This window comes from Silurus aristotelis, assembly GCF_946808225.1.
Source record: "Silurus aristotelis genome assembly, chromosome: 3".
NCBI classification, from domain to species: domain Eukaryota; kingdom Metazoa; phylum Chordata; class Actinopteri; order Siluriformes; family Siluridae; genus Silurus; species Silurus aristotelis.
In genome coordinates this window covers 18,494,223-18,516,952 of record NC_139576.1, presented here as the reverse complement: position 1 = coordinate 18,516,952, position 22,730 = coordinate 18,494,223, and the positions used below count along the sequence as shown (strand labels likewise).

General features: G+C 38.4%; 1 protein-coding gene across 40 annotated transcripts in view; it reads left to right on the top strand.

Moving 5' to 3' along the window:
- mycbp2 (MYC binding protein 2) overlaps positions 1-22,730 on the top strand; it is a 60,119-nt gene that overhangs the window by 18,009 nt on the left and 19,380 nt on the right. For 7 of the 40 annotated variants that reach the window (XM_083536366.1, XM_083536355.1, XM_083536344.1 and 4 more), the window contains exons 13-53: positions 285-449; positions 650-808; positions 957-1,161; positions 1,371-1,516; positions 1,765-1,875; positions 2,437-2,541; positions 3,517-3,636; positions 3,807-3,888; positions 4,035-4,152; positions 4,415-4,619; positions 4,719-4,872; positions 5,112-5,284; positions 6,564-6,689; positions 6,838-6,965; positions 7,497-7,588; positions 7,869-8,003; positions 8,098-8,181; positions 8,271-8,367; positions 8,669-8,861; positions 9,228-9,502; positions 9,856-10,077; positions 10,336-10,527; positions 11,406-11,612; positions 11,844-11,981; positions 12,096-12,274; positions 12,404-12,546; positions 12,628-12,728; positions 12,883-13,101; positions 13,220-13,442; positions 13,703-13,821; positions 14,709-14,796; positions 15,547-15,596; positions 15,677-15,849; positions 16,614-16,758; positions 16,848-17,054; positions 17,150-17,205; positions 17,280-17,395; positions 17,928-18,025; positions 18,569-18,685; positions 19,238-19,378; positions 21,894-22,118. In XM_083536366.1, the coding sequence (XP_083392492.1) occupies positions 285-449; positions 650-808; positions 957-1,161; positions 1,371-1,516; positions 1,765-1,875; positions 2,437-2,541; positions 3,517-3,636; positions 3,807-3,888; positions 4,035-4,152; positions 4,415-4,619; positions 4,719-4,872; positions 5,112-5,284; positions 6,564-6,689; positions 6,838-6,965; positions 7,497-7,588; positions 7,869-8,003; positions 8,098-8,181; positions 8,271-8,367; positions 8,669-8,861; positions 9,228-9,502; positions 9,856-10,077; positions 10,336-10,527; positions 11,406-11,612; positions 11,844-11,981; positions 12,096-12,274; positions 12,404-12,546; positions 12,628-12,728; positions 12,883-13,101; positions 13,220-13,442; positions 13,703-13,821; positions 14,709-14,796; positions 15,547-15,596; positions 15,677-15,849; positions 16,614-16,758; positions 16,848-17,054; positions 17,150-17,205; positions 17,280-17,395; positions 17,928-18,025; positions 18,569-18,685; positions 19,238-19,378; positions 21,894-22,118 (6,032 nt within the window). The remainder of the gene's footprint in view (positions 1-284; positions 450-649; positions 809-956; positions 1,162-1,370; positions 1,517-1,764; positions 1,876-2,436; positions 2,542-3,516; positions 3,637-3,806; positions 3,889-4,034; positions 4,153-4,414; positions 4,620-4,718; positions 4,873-5,111; positions 5,285-6,563; positions 6,690-6,837; positions 6,966-7,496; positions 7,589-7,868; positions 8,004-8,097; positions 8,182-8,270; positions 8,368-8,668; positions 8,862-9,227; positions 9,503-9,855; positions 10,078-10,335; positions 10,528-11,405; positions 11,613-11,843; positions 11,982-12,095; positions 12,275-12,403; positions 12,547-12,627; positions 12,729-12,882; positions 13,102-13,219; positions 13,443-13,702; positions 13,822-14,708; positions 14,797-15,546; positions 15,597-15,676; positions 15,850-16,613; positions 16,759-16,847; positions 17,055-17,149; positions 17,206-17,279; positions 17,396-17,927; positions 18,026-18,568; positions 18,686-19,237; positions 19,379-21,893; positions 22,119-22,730) is intronic. The other 33 variants (XM_083536339.1, XM_083536338.1, XM_083536354.1 and 30 more) reach the window with 19 other exon arrangements.

Below are 22,730 nucleotides of genomic sequence, written 5' to 3'. Positions count from 1 at the left end.
ATTTGAATGTTTATTCATTAATTGCAACTGTATTTTAATGTTTAATAACTAATCGTTTTTTTACCACAAATTCCATTAAAAGGTGACATTTTCTTCCCCCAAATTTACCCACAATTTCATTTAAAAAATGTATTTGAGTTTTTGATCAAAGTAGATTGGTTTCATGTTTACATAAACTTTACATAGCTTGATCTTACATTTGGGTTTACAAGACCTTTTTACAGGACCTGCTTAGCACTCAACAATATACAGATAATTATGATTTGATTTTTGGTCCTTTTCAGCAAAGAGTCGGAGACAGCCAAAGCCTTACAAGCCTAAAAAGATCATCAAGCTCGAGACAAAGACAGCAGTATACACAGCCTGCAACAATGGCAGCAGCAGCATAGTCACTAAGGACGGAGAGCTCTACATGTTTGGCAAGGATGCCATTTACAGTGACGGCACCTGTAAGTGCTTATCCCAGACATCATCACTGAACATAGTCTTTATAAAAGATGGGCTGACATTTTGTTGTCAGTGTGGAATTTATTTATAGCATATAAATGATGTTTATTTATATGTGCTTGGTTTTGACTAATTTTGTATTTTAATCTTTGCCAGTGTGTAAATGCTTCTCTTTTTGCCTTATGTTTTTTTTCCCTTTTAGGTCAGGTATCAGATCTGAAGGGGCATTTTGTAACCCAGGTAGCCATGGGGAAAGCCCATACATGTGTTCTGACTAAAAATGGAGAGGTGTGGACTTTTGGAGTAAACAACAAAGGCCAGTGTGGCCGAGACACAGGAGCCATGAGCCAGGGAGGGAAAGGTAGCAGTCAGCATTTCATAAATACAGCTATTTAATAAAATATATTCAGAGATAGAGATTTGTATGATTATTTGAGTGTTAGTCTTGACAATAATAAACTTTTTATTTATTTTTTTATTTTTTTATTGCCTGGATTTCCAATTTACAGCATTTGGAGTAGAGAACATGGCTACAGCAATGGATGAAGATTTGGAAGATGAACTAGATGAAAAGGAGGAAAAGTCTATGATGTGCCAGCCAGGCATGCACAAGTGGAAGCTGGACCAGTGTATGGTTTGCACGGTATGCGGGGACTGCACTGGATATGGAGCTAGCTGTGTGAGCAGTGGAAGACCAGACAGAGTGCCTGGAGGGTTAGTAACACACACACACACACACACACACACACACACACACACACACACACACACACCCTGGTATACACAGCAGCAGGAACTCACATTGCTAGTAAATGTGCTGTTTTGTCTTTTGATTTGTTGTTTGTATATGGGCTGTGCGTGAATGTGTGTTTGTGTGTTAATGTCTGTCTATGGTTCTGTATATATGTGTGTATTCTCTTCAGAATTTGTGGTTGTGGTTCTGGCGAGTCGGGCTGCTCCTCGTGTGGCTGCTGCAAGGCTTGTGCTCGTGAGCTGGATGGCCAAGAGGCCAGGCAGAGGGGAATCTTTGATGCTGTGAAGGAGATGATACCACTAGACCTGCTGTTAGGTACAGCACCAACTTACAGCTGGTTTTCAAACCGTCCACTGCCATCTCTAACATGTCCATTTCATGTTGAAGAGCTCCTCTTTCTATAGTTTTGATCAGTGTTTGCCTGTCAACATTGTGCATGTGTATATGTGTGTGTGCTTCACTAACTTGCATTGCCTTTTCATGCTCATCATTCACTGTCTCCATGTTGTCTCTTGTTTGCCCCCTCCTTCTGCCCTGGTGCTTCTGGGTCATTTTTATTTTAGCTGTGCCTGTCCCTCCCCCTCCAGGCGTTAATATAGAGGAGCACATACAGATCCGACAGGAAGAGAAGAGACAGCGCATCAACCGCCGCCACAGGCTAGAAGAGGGCAGAGGTAAGATGCAGTCATGACATTACACACACACATACACACACACACACACTCTCTCTCTCTCTCTCTCTCTCTCTCTCTCTCTCTCTCTCTCTCTCTCTCTCTCTCTCTCTCTCTCTCTCTCTCTCTCTCTCATCCCAGTTCTTTTGATTCACAAGACAATGACTCCTTGCTAATAGATACACCTCTTAAGTTTTTAACAACTGGAGCTTTGCAGAGCTATTAAATCAGGGCACTTCTTCTCTTGGGTCCTATAAATTTTTTCACATGCAGCTAATGTTTTTTTGTGGTGTTTGTGCCCGGGGGTTGTGTTGTTCCACATACAGTAAACTTGATTAATAAAACATTTTGAGCAGGAATCTTTTACACTTGATTGGCCAAAGCAACACAAAATAAATGTGACCCACAGAGCTACGGCAATTAGAATCGACCTTTACATGTGCTCGTGACTTTCGTGTGAAAGTGTGCCCCACCCCTTGATCATGTGGTTTATAATTTGCCATGTGTTTCCATTTGTGAGATGCTTTACCCATGCATGTGAAAGTTTCTTTCTCCCCCTCATAGGCCCCCTTGTATTCCCTGGTCCCCTTTTTATGAACCAGCGTGAGCAGGCCCTAGCCAGGCTAAGACCCATTCAAGCCTTTAAGCTAATGCGGGACAAACTCAAAGGTACTATGGTCTTCACTACCGATTCTGCTTGGAGCCCAGCTGCACACTCTTTTCCCTCACCTAGCACACTAGTGTTCTTTACTCTATCTTCTTGTTCACTGTCTCACTCTCATTCTTTCTTGTTTTAAGGATACTACTGTTACATTTCTTTTCCTCTTTTAACCTACTTTTATTTCACTGTTTTAATCAGCCTGCCTTAGAATTAGAGAAATGCATTTTATGCTAATTGTATCTTATTTCCTCTTTTTTGGATGAAGTGTTCACTGCGCTCACTATGTTAACAGTAATAATAGTAAGTGATGCTTAAGCAGTTTTTTATCCAACATTCAATAGATTTTGGCAGAGTCTGGCTAATACTTGCACACAGGTCACAAAAGCAAATGGTATGATTTATTACAGGTACATTTGGAATGAAAAATTGGTATGAGGCTTTTACACGGCATAGTCACTGAGTAATAATAAAACACGAGTCAAATGGAACGAATAAATAAAAAAAATTAAAAAACAACAACAACTAATAAATAGCCATTTCATTGAAATATTCGCTAGTGGTGGATAAAATGTATCTGCTGACATATCTAATGTGTATTAGCTCTGAGTTTAAGATGGATGCATGCCTGTCTACGTGTTCAGACATACTCTCCTTCTAGCTCAGTACATTAGGTAACTATGTACTGAGAGTTTAGATTCCTATTCATCTTGCTGATTGGATTAGGGCTGTGACAGGCCTTGAGCAGTATTTCATCAGTTGCATATCTGTGCTTCTCCTGTTGGTTTAAATGAGCAGCCAGTCATCAGTTGATTTCTTTTATGTTTGAAATGCCTCTTAAAAGAAACTCACCTCATTAGGTGTAACTTTCCATATGTTCTGAATCTTTTTCAGGTGACTGACTGCCCCGGTCATTCTCGCTGATTAAAGTATCAATATATGTAATATGTATCTCGACATTATCAGACTTCTGCTCTGCTTTACAGATGGCAGCAGTGAGCGTGGGGACAAGGATGCAAGTAAGATCACTACCTATCCGCCAGGAGCAGTGCGCTTTGACTCTGAGCTCTGTGCAGTGCAGGTCAGCTGTGGCTTTCACCACTCTGGTAAGAATAACAGCTGAATAGGCAAACATTTTCCACACACACTCACGTTCCCACTGCATCATGTTATACAATTCATTAGTTATAAATTGCATTGTGTAAACGCATAGCTCAAGGCATGATAAATACGATTCCCGATTGCATTAATTAGTATGCTATCTTCTCTTCCATAGTGGTGCTAATGGAAAATGGGGATGTGTACACATTTGGCTATGGACAGCATGGACAGCTTGGGCACGGAGATGTGAATTCTAGGTAATATTGATAAAGCTTTAATGTGTTTAGGCTGATTTTTTTTAAGTAATAAAATAAAAATACTTAAATATACTATAAACTGGCCAGATTAATTAATTAATTAACCCTTTTTTTTTTTTTTTTTTTTTTTTATTATTTGCGCAAAGGGGGTCTCCAACTCTAGTGCAAGCTCTCCCCGCCCCCAGTGTTCAGGTGACAGCAGGCAGTAACCACACTGCAGTGCTCCTCGTGGATGGACAAGTCTTCACTTTTGGAAGCTTCTCTGTATGTTGATCAATCACTGTTTATGTGCCAGTTCTTAATACATGAAAATCCAATTCTTCCAGCAAATGAGTGGAATGTAGTGCTCTGAAGCAGCACTCTGATAATGTAATTGTAAATCAGTTATATTTTCTTGATCAAAAGAGGAACTTAATAATAGTGGTTCACATCAAGTCAAATTAGCAGCACATTGGCAATGCTGCAGCAAATTACACTTGTGTCTGCACTAAAAGAGATTGCTAATGGTTTTTTTTTTCTCTTGCAGAAAGGACAACTTGGCCGGCCCATTGTAGACATGCCCTACTGGAATGCCAAACCTTCACCCATGCCCAACATCGGAGCCAAGTACGGTCGCAAGGCTACATGGATTGGTGCCAGTGGAGACCAGACCTTTCTGAGAATTGATGAAGCACTAATCAACTCTCATGTCTTGGCCACCTCAGAGATCTTTGCCAGCAAACACATCATTGGTACATTAATCTTTGAATTTGATGGACTTTTTCTTGAAATCTGTTCTAATAAGAATACTCCTATTTGTCTTAAACTCAATTATGATTTGATTTGCTTAGGTTTGGTTCCTACCTCTGTATCTGAGCCACCTCCCTTTAAATGCCTGCTTATCAACAAAATGGATGGAAGCTGCCGTACCTTCAATGACTCAGAGCAGGAAGATCTCCAAGGCTTTGGGCTCTGCTTAGACCCAGTATATGATGTCATCTGGAGGTAGGAATCTGATTACATTCTCTAGGCTTAGCTTGCTCACTTAGTAAGAATATGCTGATGTCAGCTTGTAAAATGAAAACGAACACACACTATACATAACCAGATTGTTCAGATCAAAATTATAATTTTTTTCTTTATGTGAATCCAAAAATCAGAGTAAGAGTCTATATATGTTTTAGCCAATAAGAGTCCAATATATCAACAATGCTAGACATGGTTTTATTAAATTTTTCCTGTAGGTTCCTGCCCAGTACACGAGAGATGTGGTGCTATAATGCAGTTATTGCAGATGCACGTATGCCTACAGCCACTGACATCCAGTCACGTTGCAGCATCTTGAGCCCAGAGCTGGCACTACCCACAGGATGCCACGCTTCCACCACACGCTCCCACGGAGCCCTTCATGTCCTAGGTACTTCACTACCTCATCAATCAGAGTATCTCTTTTACGCTCTTTTTTCCTCCTTTATCATTCTATTGTTAATGTCACACCGATTCCGTCGCTTCACTTCTCTGTAAAACTTCCCTTATTTACTTTTACTTTTTAAAGACAAAATTCATTGTGATGCTTGCAGTTTGTCTATTTTATACTTAAGAATAGTGGGCCCATTAAAAAATATCCAGACCGATTGTAGGATAATACGGATGATGCATAGAGGAACATTATATGTTCGTGATTCTGTTTAAAACTGGCCTCCACAGTAATGAAACTGCATTCACATGCTGCTGCAGCATATCAGAGGAATTCTGTGTAGGAAATTTATTGGGAATTTATATTGTGCGGTTTACAGGGAATGCATTGTTGTTTTGCAAGAATCTGTGTGCATATGAGTTCAATACAGCTCCAATCAAAGTTCACTTGCTGTGTAATTATGCCTTTTGTGCTCCTTGTGTCTTTGAACAGCATACTATAAATACGTTTTGTAAAGCTTATTGTTTTTCTGTAATTGGCATGTCTTTAGTTAAAAGCACTTTCTAGAAGATTTAAATCATTTCTGTCCAACTACAGTGCCTGTGAAAAGCATGTTCCTTTTGTTTATATGCAACAAACTGTGTAAATGAATGGTATAAAGAATGGCTTTGACCAAACCAATATGGAAATGTAAAGATCGTTATTAAACGTTATTACGTCTTAAACGTTATTCTCATTTAAAAAAAATGTAGGGCATATGTTAATGCATTACAGAAAAGGTGTTATTTGAAAGTGAGAGTTTTTTCTTGCCTTGCGGGGCAGTTTACTTACAGAGCTTGGACCTATGCTTCGGGTCATTATCTTGTATAGTGCAGTTGAATTGCAGACTGAATTGCATGAAATGAATGGTAGCTATATTGGTTCAGTATTCATCTTGCTCTGTTGAACTCCCTAACTGTCAAGTTTCCCTGCTTTTAGAAAAAAATGGTGTGAGGGCAAAAATGTCAAAGTCTAAACAATATAAGCAAAAGGAGCATGCATGTGTCTCAAAAATGGCAAAAGACAAAGTGTTTACAAACTTGACAGGCAGTGTTCCTTTAGAATTAGTTTTGAGGTTTAATTGACCAAAATGGCAACGGATCAGTTTGGGATAAGCTGATTGTGACCAAACATTATGAACAAAATGATTACACTTTGGAATAAATACGCATCTATTATAAATCAGCAATTGTGTAAGGTATGATGTTATTTCTGACTCTCATGGGTGACCTGTTTGTAGGTTGTTTGGATACACTGGCAGTCATGCAGGAGCTGAAAATGGGTGTGGCTAGTGCTGAAGAGGAGACTCAGGCAGTGATGAAAGTTTATTCAAAGGAGGACTACAGTGTGGTGAACCGCTTTGAGAGTGAGTGCATTTTTCCTTAGCAGATACAACACCGAGATGCTGAATGTGTATCTATAAAAGAAATAAACAATTTTTTCTGTGGCATTGCAGCTTCTAATAGTGTATGTGAAGAGAATGTGGCACTGATTGAATACTGTTGTGTGTTTAGGCCATGGTGGAGGCTGGGGTTACTCTGCCCACTCTGTAGAGGCCATTCGCTTCTGTGCAGATGCTGACATCCTGCTCGGTGGTCTGGGTCTATTTGGAGGTCGTGGAGAATACACTGCTAAAATTAAGGTCAATTAGTGTTTAAGATCAGATCTCCTCATGCTAACAAATGTCTGAAACCACACTTTAATCACTATATAGTGCATAATTGTTTTTTGTAGTGTACCTTTTGTATTGTTTTACTGCAACCCATCATATAATTCTCATATGTACCATAATCCTACAGAGAATTTTCGCAGGTACTGTTGTTAAACATTTACCATCTGTGTACAATGCAAGTTGCTTTTTAAAAGTGATATGTTACTGTAGTGAATAGAATGTTGTTGAATGATGGAATACTGTGTGTGGTTTATTTTTTTATTTTTTTTTTATATCAAATATTATGACTATGAAACGTACTAAATTAATAATATGATTCTTGATACAAATCCAGTCTGTAATAAAGGCTACAGTTTTTGTTCTGGTTACTAGGATGGAATTGGGTATTGCTTTAAAAACAGCCCAGATGTATCATATTATTATATTGTTAGAGACTTGCGATTTTTTTTCTATATTGTGAAAGTGTTGTGGTTGATGTTTGGTTGATTTTTTTTTTTGCAGCTGTTTGAGTTGGGACCAGATGGAGGTGATCATGAGACAGATGGAGACCTATTGGCTGAGACAGATGTTCTGGCCTATGACTGTGCTGCTAGGTACTCCTAACAGAATTATATCTGATATTTTTGCTATAATAAATTATCTCCCAACTAGAGGGAAACATATCACAATTAACAATCTCCCCTAAGGCTATAGCTGAGGTGGAGAAGATCTTTGGTTCTAAAAGCTTGTGTGTACTCAGAGCTTGTGTTTAGTCTGAACACACTGGTACTACTATGTATTTTGTATATGTTCATGAGACATAGACATGTGGTATACACATGTAAGCGCTAGACTTTTGTCAGTATGAGTCTAAAATTTGCATGTGTGTTCCAGAGAGAAGTATGCCATGATGTTTGATGAGCCAGTGTTGCTTCAGTTGGGCTGGTGGTATGTGGCCTGGGCAAGGGTGTCAGGACCCAGCAGTGATTGTGGCTCACACGGACAGGCAACTATAACTACTGACGATGGGTACATCTTAATTAATGAACTGCTTTATTTTTTTATAAATCTAGACGTAAGTGAATTCAAAGTTATTTCTAACATGTCTCTTTGGATTTCTCAGTGTGGTATTTCAATTTAAGAGCTCCAAGAAATCAAACAATGGTACTGATGTGAATGCTGGTCAGATACCTCAACTGTTGTACAGGTAAGGAGTAGATGCGTTCTTTAAACTTGTATGCATTTTCTATACATAACTCTTAAAACACACTTTAATGCATTGCATAATGCTTCCAGGTTGCCATCTAATGACGGTAATGCATCAAAAGGAAAACAGCAGACCAGTGAACCAGTTCATATTCTGAAGCGCTCTTTTGCCAGGACCGTCTCAGTGGTATGTTTGTACAAAAGCAGGCTACAGTAAAACTACAGAAATCCAGACATTGTAATTCTGTTATTTTTTCCCTGGCTGTAGTTCACTTAATTGTTACAGTTTTGGATAAATTAAAATAAGATTGAAAGAATGATGAATGAATTAGTATTGTTTAAACAATAGGTTTGTTTGAACTTATTAAACTGCTAATTTCACACTTTAATTAAAGACTGTCAAATTCGAAAATAATGTATCTTGGAAAATGTCTCAATTTTACGTGACGCTGAGTTTTCTATTGTGTGTGCACATGTTTTTCTACCAGGAGTGTTTTGAGTCTCTGCTGAGTATCCTTCACTGGAGTTGGACCACTCTTGTGCTGGGGGTGGAGGAGCTGAGAGGATTAAAGGGTTTTCAGTACACTGCCACCTTGCTGGACCTGGAGCGCCTTCGCTTTGTGGGAACCTGCTGTCTCCGCCTGCTTCGTGTCTATATCTGTGAAATCTACCCGATCTCTGGTATAACAATAAATTCTACAGATAATTTTTAATAATACTTGTGAATGTGTAAAAGGCAAAATAGTAGTAAAGCTTGTAAACCCTAAGATTTACTTGCAGTGCCCTTTATTGCATTAGCAGTATGATTACTCGATATGATTGATTTTTTTTCAAATGAAATAATCACCTTATTGCATCAGAATGAAATTTAAAAGAGCACAGTTTATTTGCTAAAGATTTTATTTGAAGAACTTATATCGGCTGCCATGACAGACATTCGAAGCCTTGTGTCATCTTGTCTCGTTGCCCAAGGCACAGAGATAGTAAATGTATAAAGATTTATAATCCCAATTCTCTGTTATTTCGCTTACGCTGTGTCCACCTCAGCCAGTACGAAAGTTGTTGTCGAGGAGTCAAGCAAGTTGGCAGAGTGTGTGGGTAAGACGCGCAGCCTGCTCAAGAAGATTCTTTCAGAGGGCATGGACAACTGCCTGACCAAATTGGACAACGATCCTCAGGGCTACCTTAGCCAACCACTTACCTTGCTTGAAGCAGTGTTGCAGGAATGCCACAACACCTTCACAGCCTGTTTCCACTCCTTCTACCCTACTCCTGCTCTACAGTGGGCCTGCCTCTGTGATTTGCTCAACTGCCTTGACCAGGTAATCATGTTGTTTTAAAGCTTTATTAAATATTTCCATTGTTTAAACATCTGCACTATTTCTCTGCCAGTGAGAAGCTCTATTTCCAGGCCACGGAAAACATGCTGATTGACAGAATAGGTCTTCTATCTTTTATATCCTCAGTGATGCACATGACCTATAAATATAGAGGTTTTACTTTTTAACATGAGACACTCTGAATTCAAGAGGATTGTAAAGTCTTGATTGAACAAGTATTTCCCTTTTTTTTTTTTTTTTTTTGCACCTCTTTTAAATTAAAATAGTTTATAAATTTTCTTCTTATCTGTCATGATTGGCTTTTCCTCATTCATTAAATCACTTTGATTTTAAAGGATATCCAAGAGGCAAACTTCCGCACCTCAAGCAGCCGTCTCCTGGCTGCTGTTATGTCTGCGCTGTGCAACACATCAGTGAAGCTGACTTCGATCCTGCCTATTGCGTATGATGGAGAGGTGCTGCTTCGCTCGCTCGTCAAACAGGTCAGCACCGAGAATGACTCTGCTCTTGCTCACCGCTTCCCCCTGCTGGTGGCTCACATGGAGAAACTCAGTCATGTGAGTGCTTGTCTTTATTTTATACAGACCGTACATACATGACTGCAGTGTTTTTATTCACTGTAATGAAATGCAATTCCTCTGCTCTCGTCTTCCATACAGCCTTATTAAAAATCTCTGTAAATGAATGCGTCTCGTTTTCAACAAGCAATTACAGATGATTGCGTAGATTTTTTTTAATCATAGATCATGTTTAAAAATTTGTTAACATAAACATTTCTTAACATAAAAAGGGTTGCCTTGTTTTATTCTATCTAGACGGAGGAAAACCTAATGGGGATGACAAGTTTTCGGGAGGTCTTGGAAAAAATGCTGGTGATAGTGGTATTACCGGTGAGAAAGAGTCTGAGGAAAGAGATAGAGCTTTTCTCTCCTCATTTGGTATCAAACACTTGCGGCCTTCTGGCCAGCATCGTCAGCGAGCTCACCGCCTCTGCACTTGGCTCGGAGGTTAGAAACACATATCTATCTCACCCACTTCTCTCAAAGTCTTTCATATCTCACTCTCTATCCTTCCTGTGCTTTTATTTTCCGGTTTGGCCTTTGTGTCCATCTTTTTTCCCCCCCCTTTTTCCCAGAAATAAACGAGCATGCTCCTTCACTCTGTTGGGAGCCATCAGAGCTCTGCGTCATTTCCCTTATCTTATTACTTCAGCCTGATGGCCATAAATAGCATTTAGTGTTTCTAAATAGTTGATATGATTTTGTTCATCACAGTTATTCTGTCTCTCCATTTCTCCTCTCGTCTTTCGGATGTTTATTCTGCCGAAAGATGAGTCATGCTAGAGTTAAATGTATTGTCCACAGGACTAAATTTTTTAGTCTTTAGTCTTTTTAGTTTTTTTTTTTATTTCTTTTGCCTTTGTCATTAAATTGGCATGGCAACTGATCGACTATAGTTTACTCTTCTGGCTCTTTAGATTTAAAAGCTCATTATTTATGTTTGTAACTATTTTTATTTATTTTTTTATTTTTTTACACATTTTCTTCATGTTTTTCATAATGTTTGAGCTGGGCTGAACCCCAATTCACTCCCTGCATTTTCATGTTTATTGTAATCATCACTTATACAGACAGCAACATCACTGCCCTTATATACATTTACACTACTACCACCCAAGAGAAAGAAGTGTAACATCACTGAAAGTTCATGTTTATTATTAAATATTTTGTGCATTTACTGCTGTATTACTTTAATGGCCTTAGCTGTTACACATATTGACCTATAACTAAGCACAAGTGAGCTTAAATGATGAAGGAAAATTATTTGCACTTTTGGTACATATATTGTTAAACATCTATGTTACAATCTCCTTTTTTTTTTCCAGGTTGACAGGCTGAACTCACTTCACTCGGTGAAGTCCACTCCTAATCGTTTTACTAAGACCAGCCAGGGCCGCAGCTGGAACACAGGCAACGGCTCCCCTGATGCCATCTGCTTTAGTGTGGACAAGCCAGGTGTAGTGCTGGTGGGCTTCTGTGTCTATGGAGGAGGAGGCATCCATGAGTATGAACTGGAGGTTCTTGCCGATGATGTAAGAGCTGTTGCATAATATTATGACTTTGCAGCAGGCATAATATTAAATTCAATTAAAAACATTAATAGCCAAGAGTAGATTTCTATTTTCTAGGATTAAGTACAAATAATGAAAACCTAGCTTGAATTTTATGGCCTGCTTCATCATGTTTTTTTCCATGGAAGCTTTAAGAAAAGTGAGAATTTAGAAATAGCCCATTATGTAATGCATTTTTGATGCATGTTTCAGGCACAGACGGAGCACCATGGAGACTCTGCACATTCTCACAGATGGACATCTTTAGAGCTGGTTAAAGGAACCTACAGCACTGATGATAGCCCTAGTGACATTGCTGAGATTCGGCTGGACAAAGCTGTGCCTTTGAAGGTTGTTTAATTGCTGGCTTTATCTTAGCCACGAACCTTAAACCTCCTTTTACACGAACTCTAATCAGATAATAATATTTTTCATTAAAACTTGCTCCTGATATGTCTTGTGCAGGAAAATGTGAAATATGCTGTTCGCCTGCGCAACTATGGGAGTCGCACAGCAAATGGTGATGGAGGGATGACCACAGTGCAGTGTTCTGATGGAGTGACCTTCACCTTCAGTACCTGTAGTCTTAGTAGTAATGGAACCAACCAGACCAGAGGCCAGATTCCTCAAGTACTGTATTACAGGTTAGACATGTCACTTTTCTTTCCAGTCAGACATTGAAGTTTGAAGGACCTAGCTCACTTGACCGCGAATCATATCAGGTTACAGATCATTTCATTTTAGTTGCTAATATTGATTATTTTTTGTCACAGGAGTGAATATGATGGAGATTTGCAGTCCCAGCTGTTAAGCAAAGCAAATGAGGAGGATAAGAACTGTAGTCGTGCTCTCTCAGTAGTTAGTGCTGTGGTACGGGCAGCTAAGGACCTCCTGCACAGAGCCTTTGCTGTAGATGGTAAGAAAAAAACTTTGCCATTTCATCCTGTACATTCATTTTAATGGATTATTATGACTCATTCTGTTTTGCTTTTTGCAGCTGAGGACATCCCAGAGTTGCTGAGCTCTTCCAGTCTTTTTTCCATGCTGCTTCCTCTTATTCTAGCTTATATCGGCCCTGTGGCTGCCTCTGTGCCAAAGGTACGAAAATTACTGACTTTCTTGGCAAAGTTAAACATAATTTGTATCAGGCAAGCATTTGCTCTGTTTTTTGATGTGTTGATACACTATATAGTGTTATTTTTAGTTTGTCATGTGTATATGTCAGTTTGTAATTTGTATCTGTTCTTGTCAGGCTGCTGTGGAGGTGTTTGGTTTGGTGCAGGAGCTTCTCCCTGCTGTGTCTGCACTGAACCAGAAATATGCCCCACCTGCCTTCAATCCTAACCAGTCTACAGATAGCACTACTGGAAACCAACCTGAGCAGGGCTTGTCCGCTTGCACAACCTCTAGTCATTATGCTGTCTTAGAGAGTGATCATCCTTACAAGCAGGCTGCTGTCACCCAGTACAAGGTAAACATTTCAATTCTTCTAACTTAAAAAAGGAATAATAAAAAAAACCTAATTGGGATGAATTACTTTTAACTTTGATTGCTATATTTATTTTTGATGAATTCTGCCTTCTTTGTAGGTGTCCTTCCCAGACTGTGTTCGCTGGGTCACCATCGAATTTGATCAGCAGTGTGGAACAGCCCAGCCGGAGGATGTGCTAAGGATCTTCATCCCCGCCCGAACTCTGCACTTCTCCAGCCTGAGTGTAAAGGCACTTGCTCATGAGACCATCAATGCTTGGACTGAGCTCAAGAAGTTCTCAGGATCCAGTGGTTGGCCCAGTAGTGTCCTCGTACTGCCAGGTAGGAGTTATCAGCTGAAGGATTTTAACAAAATGATGACCTGTGTTTTTTATGCTATATCACTTTCCCATCCTGTGGACTAATAATACTGCTAGTACTGTACATGATCATCTAGTAAGCCAGCGTCAAGCTGTACTTATTGATTGAGACTTCAGAGAACCTTTGTAAGTTGCTCTAGATAATGGTGTCTGTGTGAAACGGTACTTTAATGAATAGCTTGTGCATTTTTTTTATTTATTGTTATTTAAATTTTTTACAAGGTAATGAGGCCCTCTTCTCCTTGGAAACAGCATCAGATTATGTGAAAGATGAGAAAGCTTGCTTCTATGGATTTAAATGCGTGGCTGTGGGCTACGAATTTAACCCTGGTTCCGATGAGGTAATTTAACATGTTGTTATAATAATTTTTATATCATTAATAAATTGTAATTTAAATTATAAGATTGTTCAATTTTCAGTTTTCTTTAAGTTTATATATATATATATATATATATATATATATATATATATATATATATATATATATATATATATATATATATATATATATATATATATATATATATATATATATAACACACATATACACAGTGGAACCTCGGAGCTCGCGAGGGTTAGGGACCAAGACCGGTCGCGAGTTCTAAATTTTCGCGACCTTTTGATACGCCCCTTCCAACCCAGTAAAAACCCAAAGAACACTATACGAAATCGATTTAAATAAGTAAATAACACTATTTTACTCCATAACACTTAATTATTAGACTATTTTAACAAGACTTTATGTAAATTTACAGCATTTACAATGCTTAATTAAAAAAATAAAGTACAGGTACAGTAAAGTATGCAGTAGAGAAGTACAGTATAATAATACATAATAAAAATAGTTTTAAAGCATTTTTTAGACAATTTTAATGAGATAAACCTTGATTAGAAATGTTAAAACTAGCGTTTTGAGCAGCTCGCGGTTGCTCACAAGCCGATCTGAATGAGAGTCGCCGGTCGGAATGAAAGTCGCGAGCGCTGAGGCCGCGAGCTGCGAGGTTTTACTGTATGTGTGTGTGTGTGTGTGTGTGTGTGTGTGTGTGTGTGTGTGTGTGTGTGTGTGTGTGTGTGTGTGTGTGTGTATGTATATGTATATATATATATATATATATATATATATACACACACAATTCACTGATTTTTAGGTGTTTAGAAAATGATGGACACAGACATATTAATACATAATCTGTTGTCATGATTATTAACTGAAACTCTGCATTTCAGGGCATCATTCAGCTGGAGAAGGAACTTGCTTACTTGGGAAGTGTTTGTGCTGCTGCGCTTATGAAGAAGGACCTAGCTTTACCTATAGGTAGAAAAAACTGATGGGAATAAGAAAATAATAATGTCTAAGTGCTCTGTTTCCATGCCTTGATATTAAAATACACTATATAGGCTAAATACTCCGCTTTCCCTCCATATGCGGTTCTTTTCCAAACTGTTACCACAAAGCTGGAGGCACACAACTGTAGAGGATATGGTTTGCATGGCTTGGAGTGGAAGATCTTGAGTGGCCTGCTATAGAACTCTGATCTGAACCATATTGAACATTTTTGGGACTAATTCACCTACATCAGTATCTGACTTATGGCTGATAAGGGTCCAAAATCTAGTGGAACATCTTCCCCTAACTTCTAATGGGGAAAAACACAAGAGTAAATTGGGACTAAATGTGTAATGCGATGCTCAAAAAGCACATACTTATGACCAGGTGTCCACAAACGTTTGGCAATATAGTGTACCTGCATTGGAACAGAAAGTGGGCATTATAAACATTAGAGGAACTGTTACAGGAAGCTACAAAAAAAAAAAGAAAAATATCACATTATATTGTAAACATTAAACCATACAGCAGATTTGATTCATTATTATATCAGTAACCTTTTAAGTTGTGCTGGTTGTAAATTTTATTTTATTTTCTTTCGTGTTAGTATAAAACCTTTTTCTCTCTAATATTGTAGTAATTTATCACATTTAGCAGTGTGCCCATTTGTGATGCCAGCTTATAATCAAGCTTCCAATTATTCTTATTAAATGCTTTACATTTCTTCCTGTTCCTAAGGAAATGAACTGGAGGAAGATTTGGAGATTCTTGAGGAGGCCTCACTTCAGGTATTTCATTAGAAACATTTGGCCTTGCTCCGTATATGAGGAATGAATTTATAATCTGACTTTCTGGATTTTTTTTTTAGGTATGTAAATCACATTCAGGGATCCTGGGGAAGGGACTGGCTCTGTCCCACTCACCCACTATTCTTGAGGCACTGGAGGGCAACCTGCCCCTGCACCTGCAAAGCAATGAGCACTCCTTCCTGGAGGACTTCATCACTTGTGTGCCCAATTCAAGTGGAGGACGTCTAGCCAGGTCAGTCTTAAACTTCACAAAATAAACAAAAAAAAGAGTTGAAACTCTTGGAGACCACTAGCGAATGACAGCTGCCCTAATAATGGGAACATTGCGTTCCAGGGTTCATTCTTTGGTGCTTGAATTTTGAGCTGATATCTTAACTCAAGAGATTCTTGTATTGGGATGTTGGAGTTAGAGAATAATCTAATAACTAAAATAATATATTTTGTTTGCTGGCCTGGAAAAGTGCCACTCACAGTAGTCAGAATATTTGAAAGGGATGCATGTACACTGTTAAAATGAGACCCGTGTTACTACTACAAACAAATATATTAGGGTAGGGTGGGAGAAAGGCATTCCTATTTACCTAACAGTAAATTGCCAGTATCTCACGGTAGCCTGTTATTTAAAGCGAGATCTAAAGTGACCGAAGTGTCACTCACCTCAGCGTTCCACACCTTCTAAGCTGAGTTACTGAAGTTACACACCAGCTATATGGGTTCATCATGAATCTTAATGGGTACACAACGAGCACTGTTCAGTCCACACTTTACATTATCATGGTATTTATTGGTGTGATTGGTAATGCCTGAATGTTGTGTCATTAATTAATTCATTTTGTTATAAGAGAACATGTATGTAAGAAAATGTATTATGTCTATCACTTATTCATTCAATTTCAATTATGCCACTGTGAAAACTTGTTTCCAGTGTAACAGAAAAAATAACCAATGCTTGAAGAATGTAGGATTAAAAATCTTTTTGCTTGTATGTGTTTTTAGGTGGCTTCAGCCTGACTCTTTTGCAGACCCTCAAAAGACCTCCCTTATCCTCAACAAAGATGATATTCGCTGTGGCTGGCCAGCGACTGTCGTAGTGCAAACCAAAGATCAATATGGAGATGTAGTGCATGTGCCAAATATGAAGGTCTGTTTTCTTTGCACAAAATTGTACAGTATTTGAATATTTTATCCTGCCTCTGTAAAAAATATATATAATATGTTTTTGATTGGCAGGTGGAGGTAAAGGCTGTGCCTGTCTCTCAGAAGAAATCTATTCAACAGGACAACATGAAAAAGTTGCAGCGACTCCCAGGTAGCCCCTCTAACTCAGCATCAGGCATGGACCTCACTTTTGGTGGCCTTCCAGCACCAAAACTGGAAGCGACTTATGAACCAATGATCATCAAGGAGGCTCGATATATTGCTATCACCATGATGAAGGTTTACTGCTGCTCTTTTTTTTGTATATGTAGACAAATAATCAATAAACAGATGCATCATATAGTTTCAATTTGTATTTTTTTTTTTTTTTTTAGGCATATGAGAATTATTCATTTGAGGAGCTGCGCTTTGCCTCACCAACTCCAAAAAGGTAAATATATGTAAAATGTTATATTTATTTACATAGTTAATGGTGGAACTTTTCTCAAAGCATTGTCTCAACAGGCCTAGTGAAAACATGCTCATCCGAGCGAACACAGATGGCACCTACAGTGCCAACTGGACTCCTGGGGCCGTTGGACTTTACACCATACACGTCACCATAGATGGCATTGAAATTGGTAAGAATTATTATTATTTATTTTTTTTGCCACATTTAATGTTTCCTTCGTACCTTCAGATTTTCCCTAGTCATTTACATATTTAATATTTTGATGAATTAAATTATATTTGGACAAATGTGGGCTTATAATCTCATAACTGGAATAGTTTTTCACTTTTCCTACTGCTCAGCTATTGTTCCATGGATAAGCACGGTATTTCAGGCTCAGAGGGGCAGTTACTTCATAATCGCTATATGGAGATTTCATTAACTAAAGAGATTTTACTTTATCAAAAGATTTCAGTGCGCATTTGCAGTTGTAACCTGTGACAGCTCAGTAATGATGAATGTATTTAAAGTTTGGTGGGGTGTTATTTGGGAGCAGCTACCATGTGATTAGTAAAATTTGGCTCGATCCTCACTCAGGTTCGCTCTGTTCACGTGTCCTCACATTATTATACAGGAATGAGGCTCTGTAAAGGCGTTGTCAAAATAATTTGGAGCTTTGAAATTGGGTGCTGAACACTCAACACAAAGGTTTTTTTATGCAGATGCTGGTTTGGAGGTTGAAGTGAAAGACCCACCTAAAGGCATGATTCCTCCTGGTACACAGATGATTAAACCCAAAGCTGAACCTCAGCCAAGCAAGGTGAGATTCCAGATTCCAACAAGAAACTCTAAACCAGAAGAGGGGGCTAGACCTGATCAATTTGGCCATGATGAAGTATTTTTATTATTCTGTTTAACCATCTTATGATTTAAATTCTTTGTACTTGTTCACTTGAAAAAGAACAGGTTTGAATATCTGATATGAAGGTATTTTGATGGATTTCCTTAAAAATCAAGTAACATTTCTTTACACGCATTTCAAATGCTATTGTTTGTATTGAGTTATTTGCTGGGAAACAAGCAACACAGCTGAGCGGAATCATTTTTGTGCCTTGCTGCTAGGCTTCCTATTTCTGCCTAAAATCTCTCAAGGCTTGGTGTGATGGCTTAAGTTTTTTTTTATCTTGTTAAACAAACATGACAGATAAAGTTGAGAATGAACCCTTTCTTACACTTTCTCTGCCAAGTACCCCTGCTGTGTTCTTGTCTGGCATTCTTGTGATCTAAGGTGCTTTGCTTTCTCCTGTCGTCTGCTTGCTTGTCTCACTCTCTCCCCGTCTCTCTCCCTGTCTGCTCCTCTCAGGTGCGCAAATTTATCGCCAAGGACAGCGCAGGGCTGCGTGTGCGTAGTCACCCCTCTCTGCAGAGCGAACAAATAGGCATAGTCCAAGTCAATGGCACCATCACTTTCATTGACGAGGTAAATCACTTTAGATGAGGGACACACACAATCTATATGTAATGTTTTCAAGTGCTATCATTTTCCTTCTTTTATTTCATCTTTTAATAAAGTGAACAGTGACTGTAATTCATTTATGGCTCCTTTTATCTTAAATCACAAATAGTTTTAAGCGTACTGAAATCATTGCTGCAGCTTAAAGCTTACATATTTTAATTTGGATAAAAACATTTCCTTGCATTTCCTTTGCTTCATACATGCAAAAGACTTTCAGGCTGCAGGTTTATCAGTAGATTTACCCATTATTACATATACTTTAGATTTGGGGGTTCACCCTTGATAGACAGTACTTTAACAGAATACAACTGCATTTGCAATACGGCTCCAAATGTTCCAAATTCATATTCATAGTAATTCTACGCAGACATCCCTTGTAGAATAGTGTGCACACAGAAAATTCTGAATCTTTCTATCGCATCGAGCGCTCACATTTTGCAGCCTCTGAGGATCATGCAGTGACCTGTTAGCAGTTACAGGAAGGCATGGCTCTGCTCTGTTGCTTGTTTCCCATAGATCCACAATGATGATGGTGTGTGGCTCAGACTGAATGATGAGACTGTAAAGAAGTATGTTCCCAACATGAATGGGTACACTGAAGCCTGGTGCCTCTCTTTTAACCAGCATCTGGGCAGAAATCTCCTGGTCCCTGTTGATGTAAGTATAGGCCTCCAGTTTGTAGAACTGCAGGCCATTTATCTGACACTGACAGTGGAAGTTATGCTTTATAGCCTTCAAGGTTAGACCACTGTGTCAGTGTTTTCAGAGATATGTTTCTCGGCTATAAGTGCATCCAGTAACCTAATGCCGAAAAGCACTGAATGGTGATTACTCTGAGACCAGATAAATAATTTATTGCATATTTGTTCCAGTGGGTTAACATTAAAGCCTTGTTGTGGGCATGTAATGGTCAGGATTTTGTCAAAGGGGGAGAAGCTGAAAGCTCTGTTCGAAGGTCATTAGTTATGTATGGTGATATAATGCTTGTTGGTTTATTTCTGGGATTTTTATCCTGTGTCAATCTGTCTGTCTTTTGCAAATAATGATGTTTCCTATAGCTGGATAAATTGTTATTTTTTGCCTACTATAAAAGAAACTGTAAATATCCCAAGGTAAAATCCCTTCCAAATTTCCTCACAAATGCTGTTCAATATTTCACCATATTCTCTGGGAAAAGAGGTTTTTTCCATCTCTTGAAAATACCAAAAATGTACTTTTTAAAATGTATTTTAAGATATTATGTGTTCAGATAGTTGGAAGTAGACATCCCACCATTCCAACATATCTAAAGCATTGATTATTTTAAAGTCTATTTGGTAGGAAATCTTAGAGGTAATCACAAGCATACTGCACTTTCTTTTAACTTGCAGCAACAATCCTTGCTACATTGCAATGATTTATCTTCTTTGGAATTGGGTCAAATTTGGGCCAAACCATCTTAAATGCAAAGAACATCACAATAGTACTTCAGAAATGATTGGTTCCTAACATGAACATAGTTCGTGGTTTTCTTTTGAAGCCATTTAAGTCGTTACCATAAAAAAAGTTATGAAAATAACATTGACGTCAATAATTTGGTTAATGAAATGATATGTCCGTCAAAATTATGATACTGATATAGCCAACAAAAAAAAAGGATATTTACATCTTCCTCAATTGTTATATAGGCACTATTTTTGCAAAAACTGTGAAAAAATAATGAGACACTAGAGGGAGCTAAATTCTTGGGTTGTGAGCAGTGTTTGAGTACACTTACATTGTGTTATAGGACTATACATGTGTATAGCATTGATCTGTAAGATTCTCATATCTGATGCTGCTTCTCATGTAAGTTATACATGATTGTGTGCGTAAAAGGGTCCTTGGATGAACAAGGATGCAAACTGGTTCCAATGAAACAGTCTGTATACTGGTTGGGTTAACCTTTAAAACAAAATTATTAATTAGGACTCTAGCTTGGTTGCTGAGATGTGCTAAAAAGACCGTATCATCATAAAGTTGGCTTTCTGCCTTGAAAAAAATTAGGGAAAAATGCTTTGCCAAACAATATGCAGGCATTCAAAGGACATTTGCTCATGGATTTGAGGAACTTTATTGGAAACAGCATGACACACCACTTTTTTTTTTTTTTTTTAAGATTTTTTTAAAAAGGTTTTAAAACATTTATATTCTTAACATTGCTTTGTATAAAATTGGAGCTTCAGTTTCAGATAAAACAACCTATAGCTTAAACAGCGTGAAACAGGGAATTTAGGGAAACGAATCGATTAAATCTTCGTCGGAAACACGCTAGCTTCTTTCTAAAAAGTAAACCCATGCTGTCAGCACCTTTTCTGATTTAAGCATATCCCGACCATGATTTGATCTTCTCACAATTTGTTGCTTAGAATACCTTTAGTGCTAGCCAAGGAGTCAGGGATATCGACTTTTTGTCTTGGACGACCTTATCTTGTTTCCCTCAGGTAAGTTGTTGAAAGAAGGGGACAGATCTGTATGGCTTTGCTGCTTTTTTGCTTCACACCAGTTTTTGTGTGTATTTTGTTTGTCCTCTCAAACTCTTGTTTTTTTTTTTTTTACACAGTTAATGTGCCATCCCAAAGATGCATGATTATTATTGTGAATTATGTGTTTTAGGAAGATGCAACATAATGTACATGGTAAAATATAGGCAATTTTAAATAAATGTGTTATGTCAGATTTTTTTATTGTTTGTTTTTTTGCATTTACATGACCGTTTCATTACAAATTCACATTTTGGTTTGCATTTAAATCATATTTTAATATTTCACAAGCGATTGGCATGATTTAATTTAGTTTAATTGGTCTTATGTATGATAAGGAGCTTATCAGCATGCTTACCCTACACTCCCACTCTCTAGTATGCCAAAGTCATTTTGTGTGCATATTGTTGTCATTCATTTATTTAAAGAATGCAGTTTTTTGTAACATCAGACTTTTACATTAGTACAAATACGTATAAATTATATTTTGTTGCATATATGGTCATGGGTAGACCCAAGTTATACTGCATTAAGTGTAACTGATATGGCTCCTGCCTAAATGCTGACACTGCAATGAGCTCCATTTTAAGTGCAGTAATGTTAATGTACCTGTTGCTTTTGTGCTTCAGACATTGACTTCATTGACATTGACATCACCTTTGGTTTTGCAGGAGGCCAGGCCCCAGTCAGATGAGTGTATAAGGGAGACCAATGGCCGCTCCTCCCATGAAGCCCCTATGCGCAGTGTGGGCAGGGCTGGCCTGGGTGGCGGACCAGGTCTTTATAAGGTAGTGAAGACGGGACCCTCGGGTCACAACATCAGAAGCTGCCCAAACCTTAGAGGTATCCCCATTGGGATGTTAGTACTGGGGAACAAAGTCAAGGCTGTAGGCGAGGTATGGACTCCCACCTGTGTTCTTTTGGCTGCTAGTAAATCACTACGTTGCCAGATTTCTTGCCTTATTTCCAGTGCTGCGGTTACTGTAATTGCAGTTTCTTTTTCTTCTTCGTGTCCTTTAAAATTGCAGTGTGTCATTTCCTTTCCAAAAAACAATACATTATTAGCTCCTGGTGTGGATGTGTGATCATTCTTTGTATGTTGAAATTCTTGCACATAAAATTCTAAGTAAAACCTGCATGGCTTCTGCTTTTGCTCCTGCTCCTGCTCTGAATCAATTACATTCCTGCACAACCATTTGGAATGCTTAGTCAATAACATGTGACAACACATGGACTTATTACTTCTATTAAGCAAAAAAATATATATATATTGCAATGTGAAGTTAATAAACCAAAAGGCTAAAGTCATTTCTAGAATGAAGACCTCTGGCCACTTGGAGTATTCCTTTCCTTACCTCATTTAAAAGTTCTCCATCGTTTACCATCGAGGTGATTGTGCCTCTTCCGGCTCAGTCTTTCTAAAGAGTGTGGTGTGTCATGCTGTCCCAGAGTTCCCCTCTTCATATTTTAGTGACTACTGTGCATTTATCACTGCTGCCCCCGGCGTT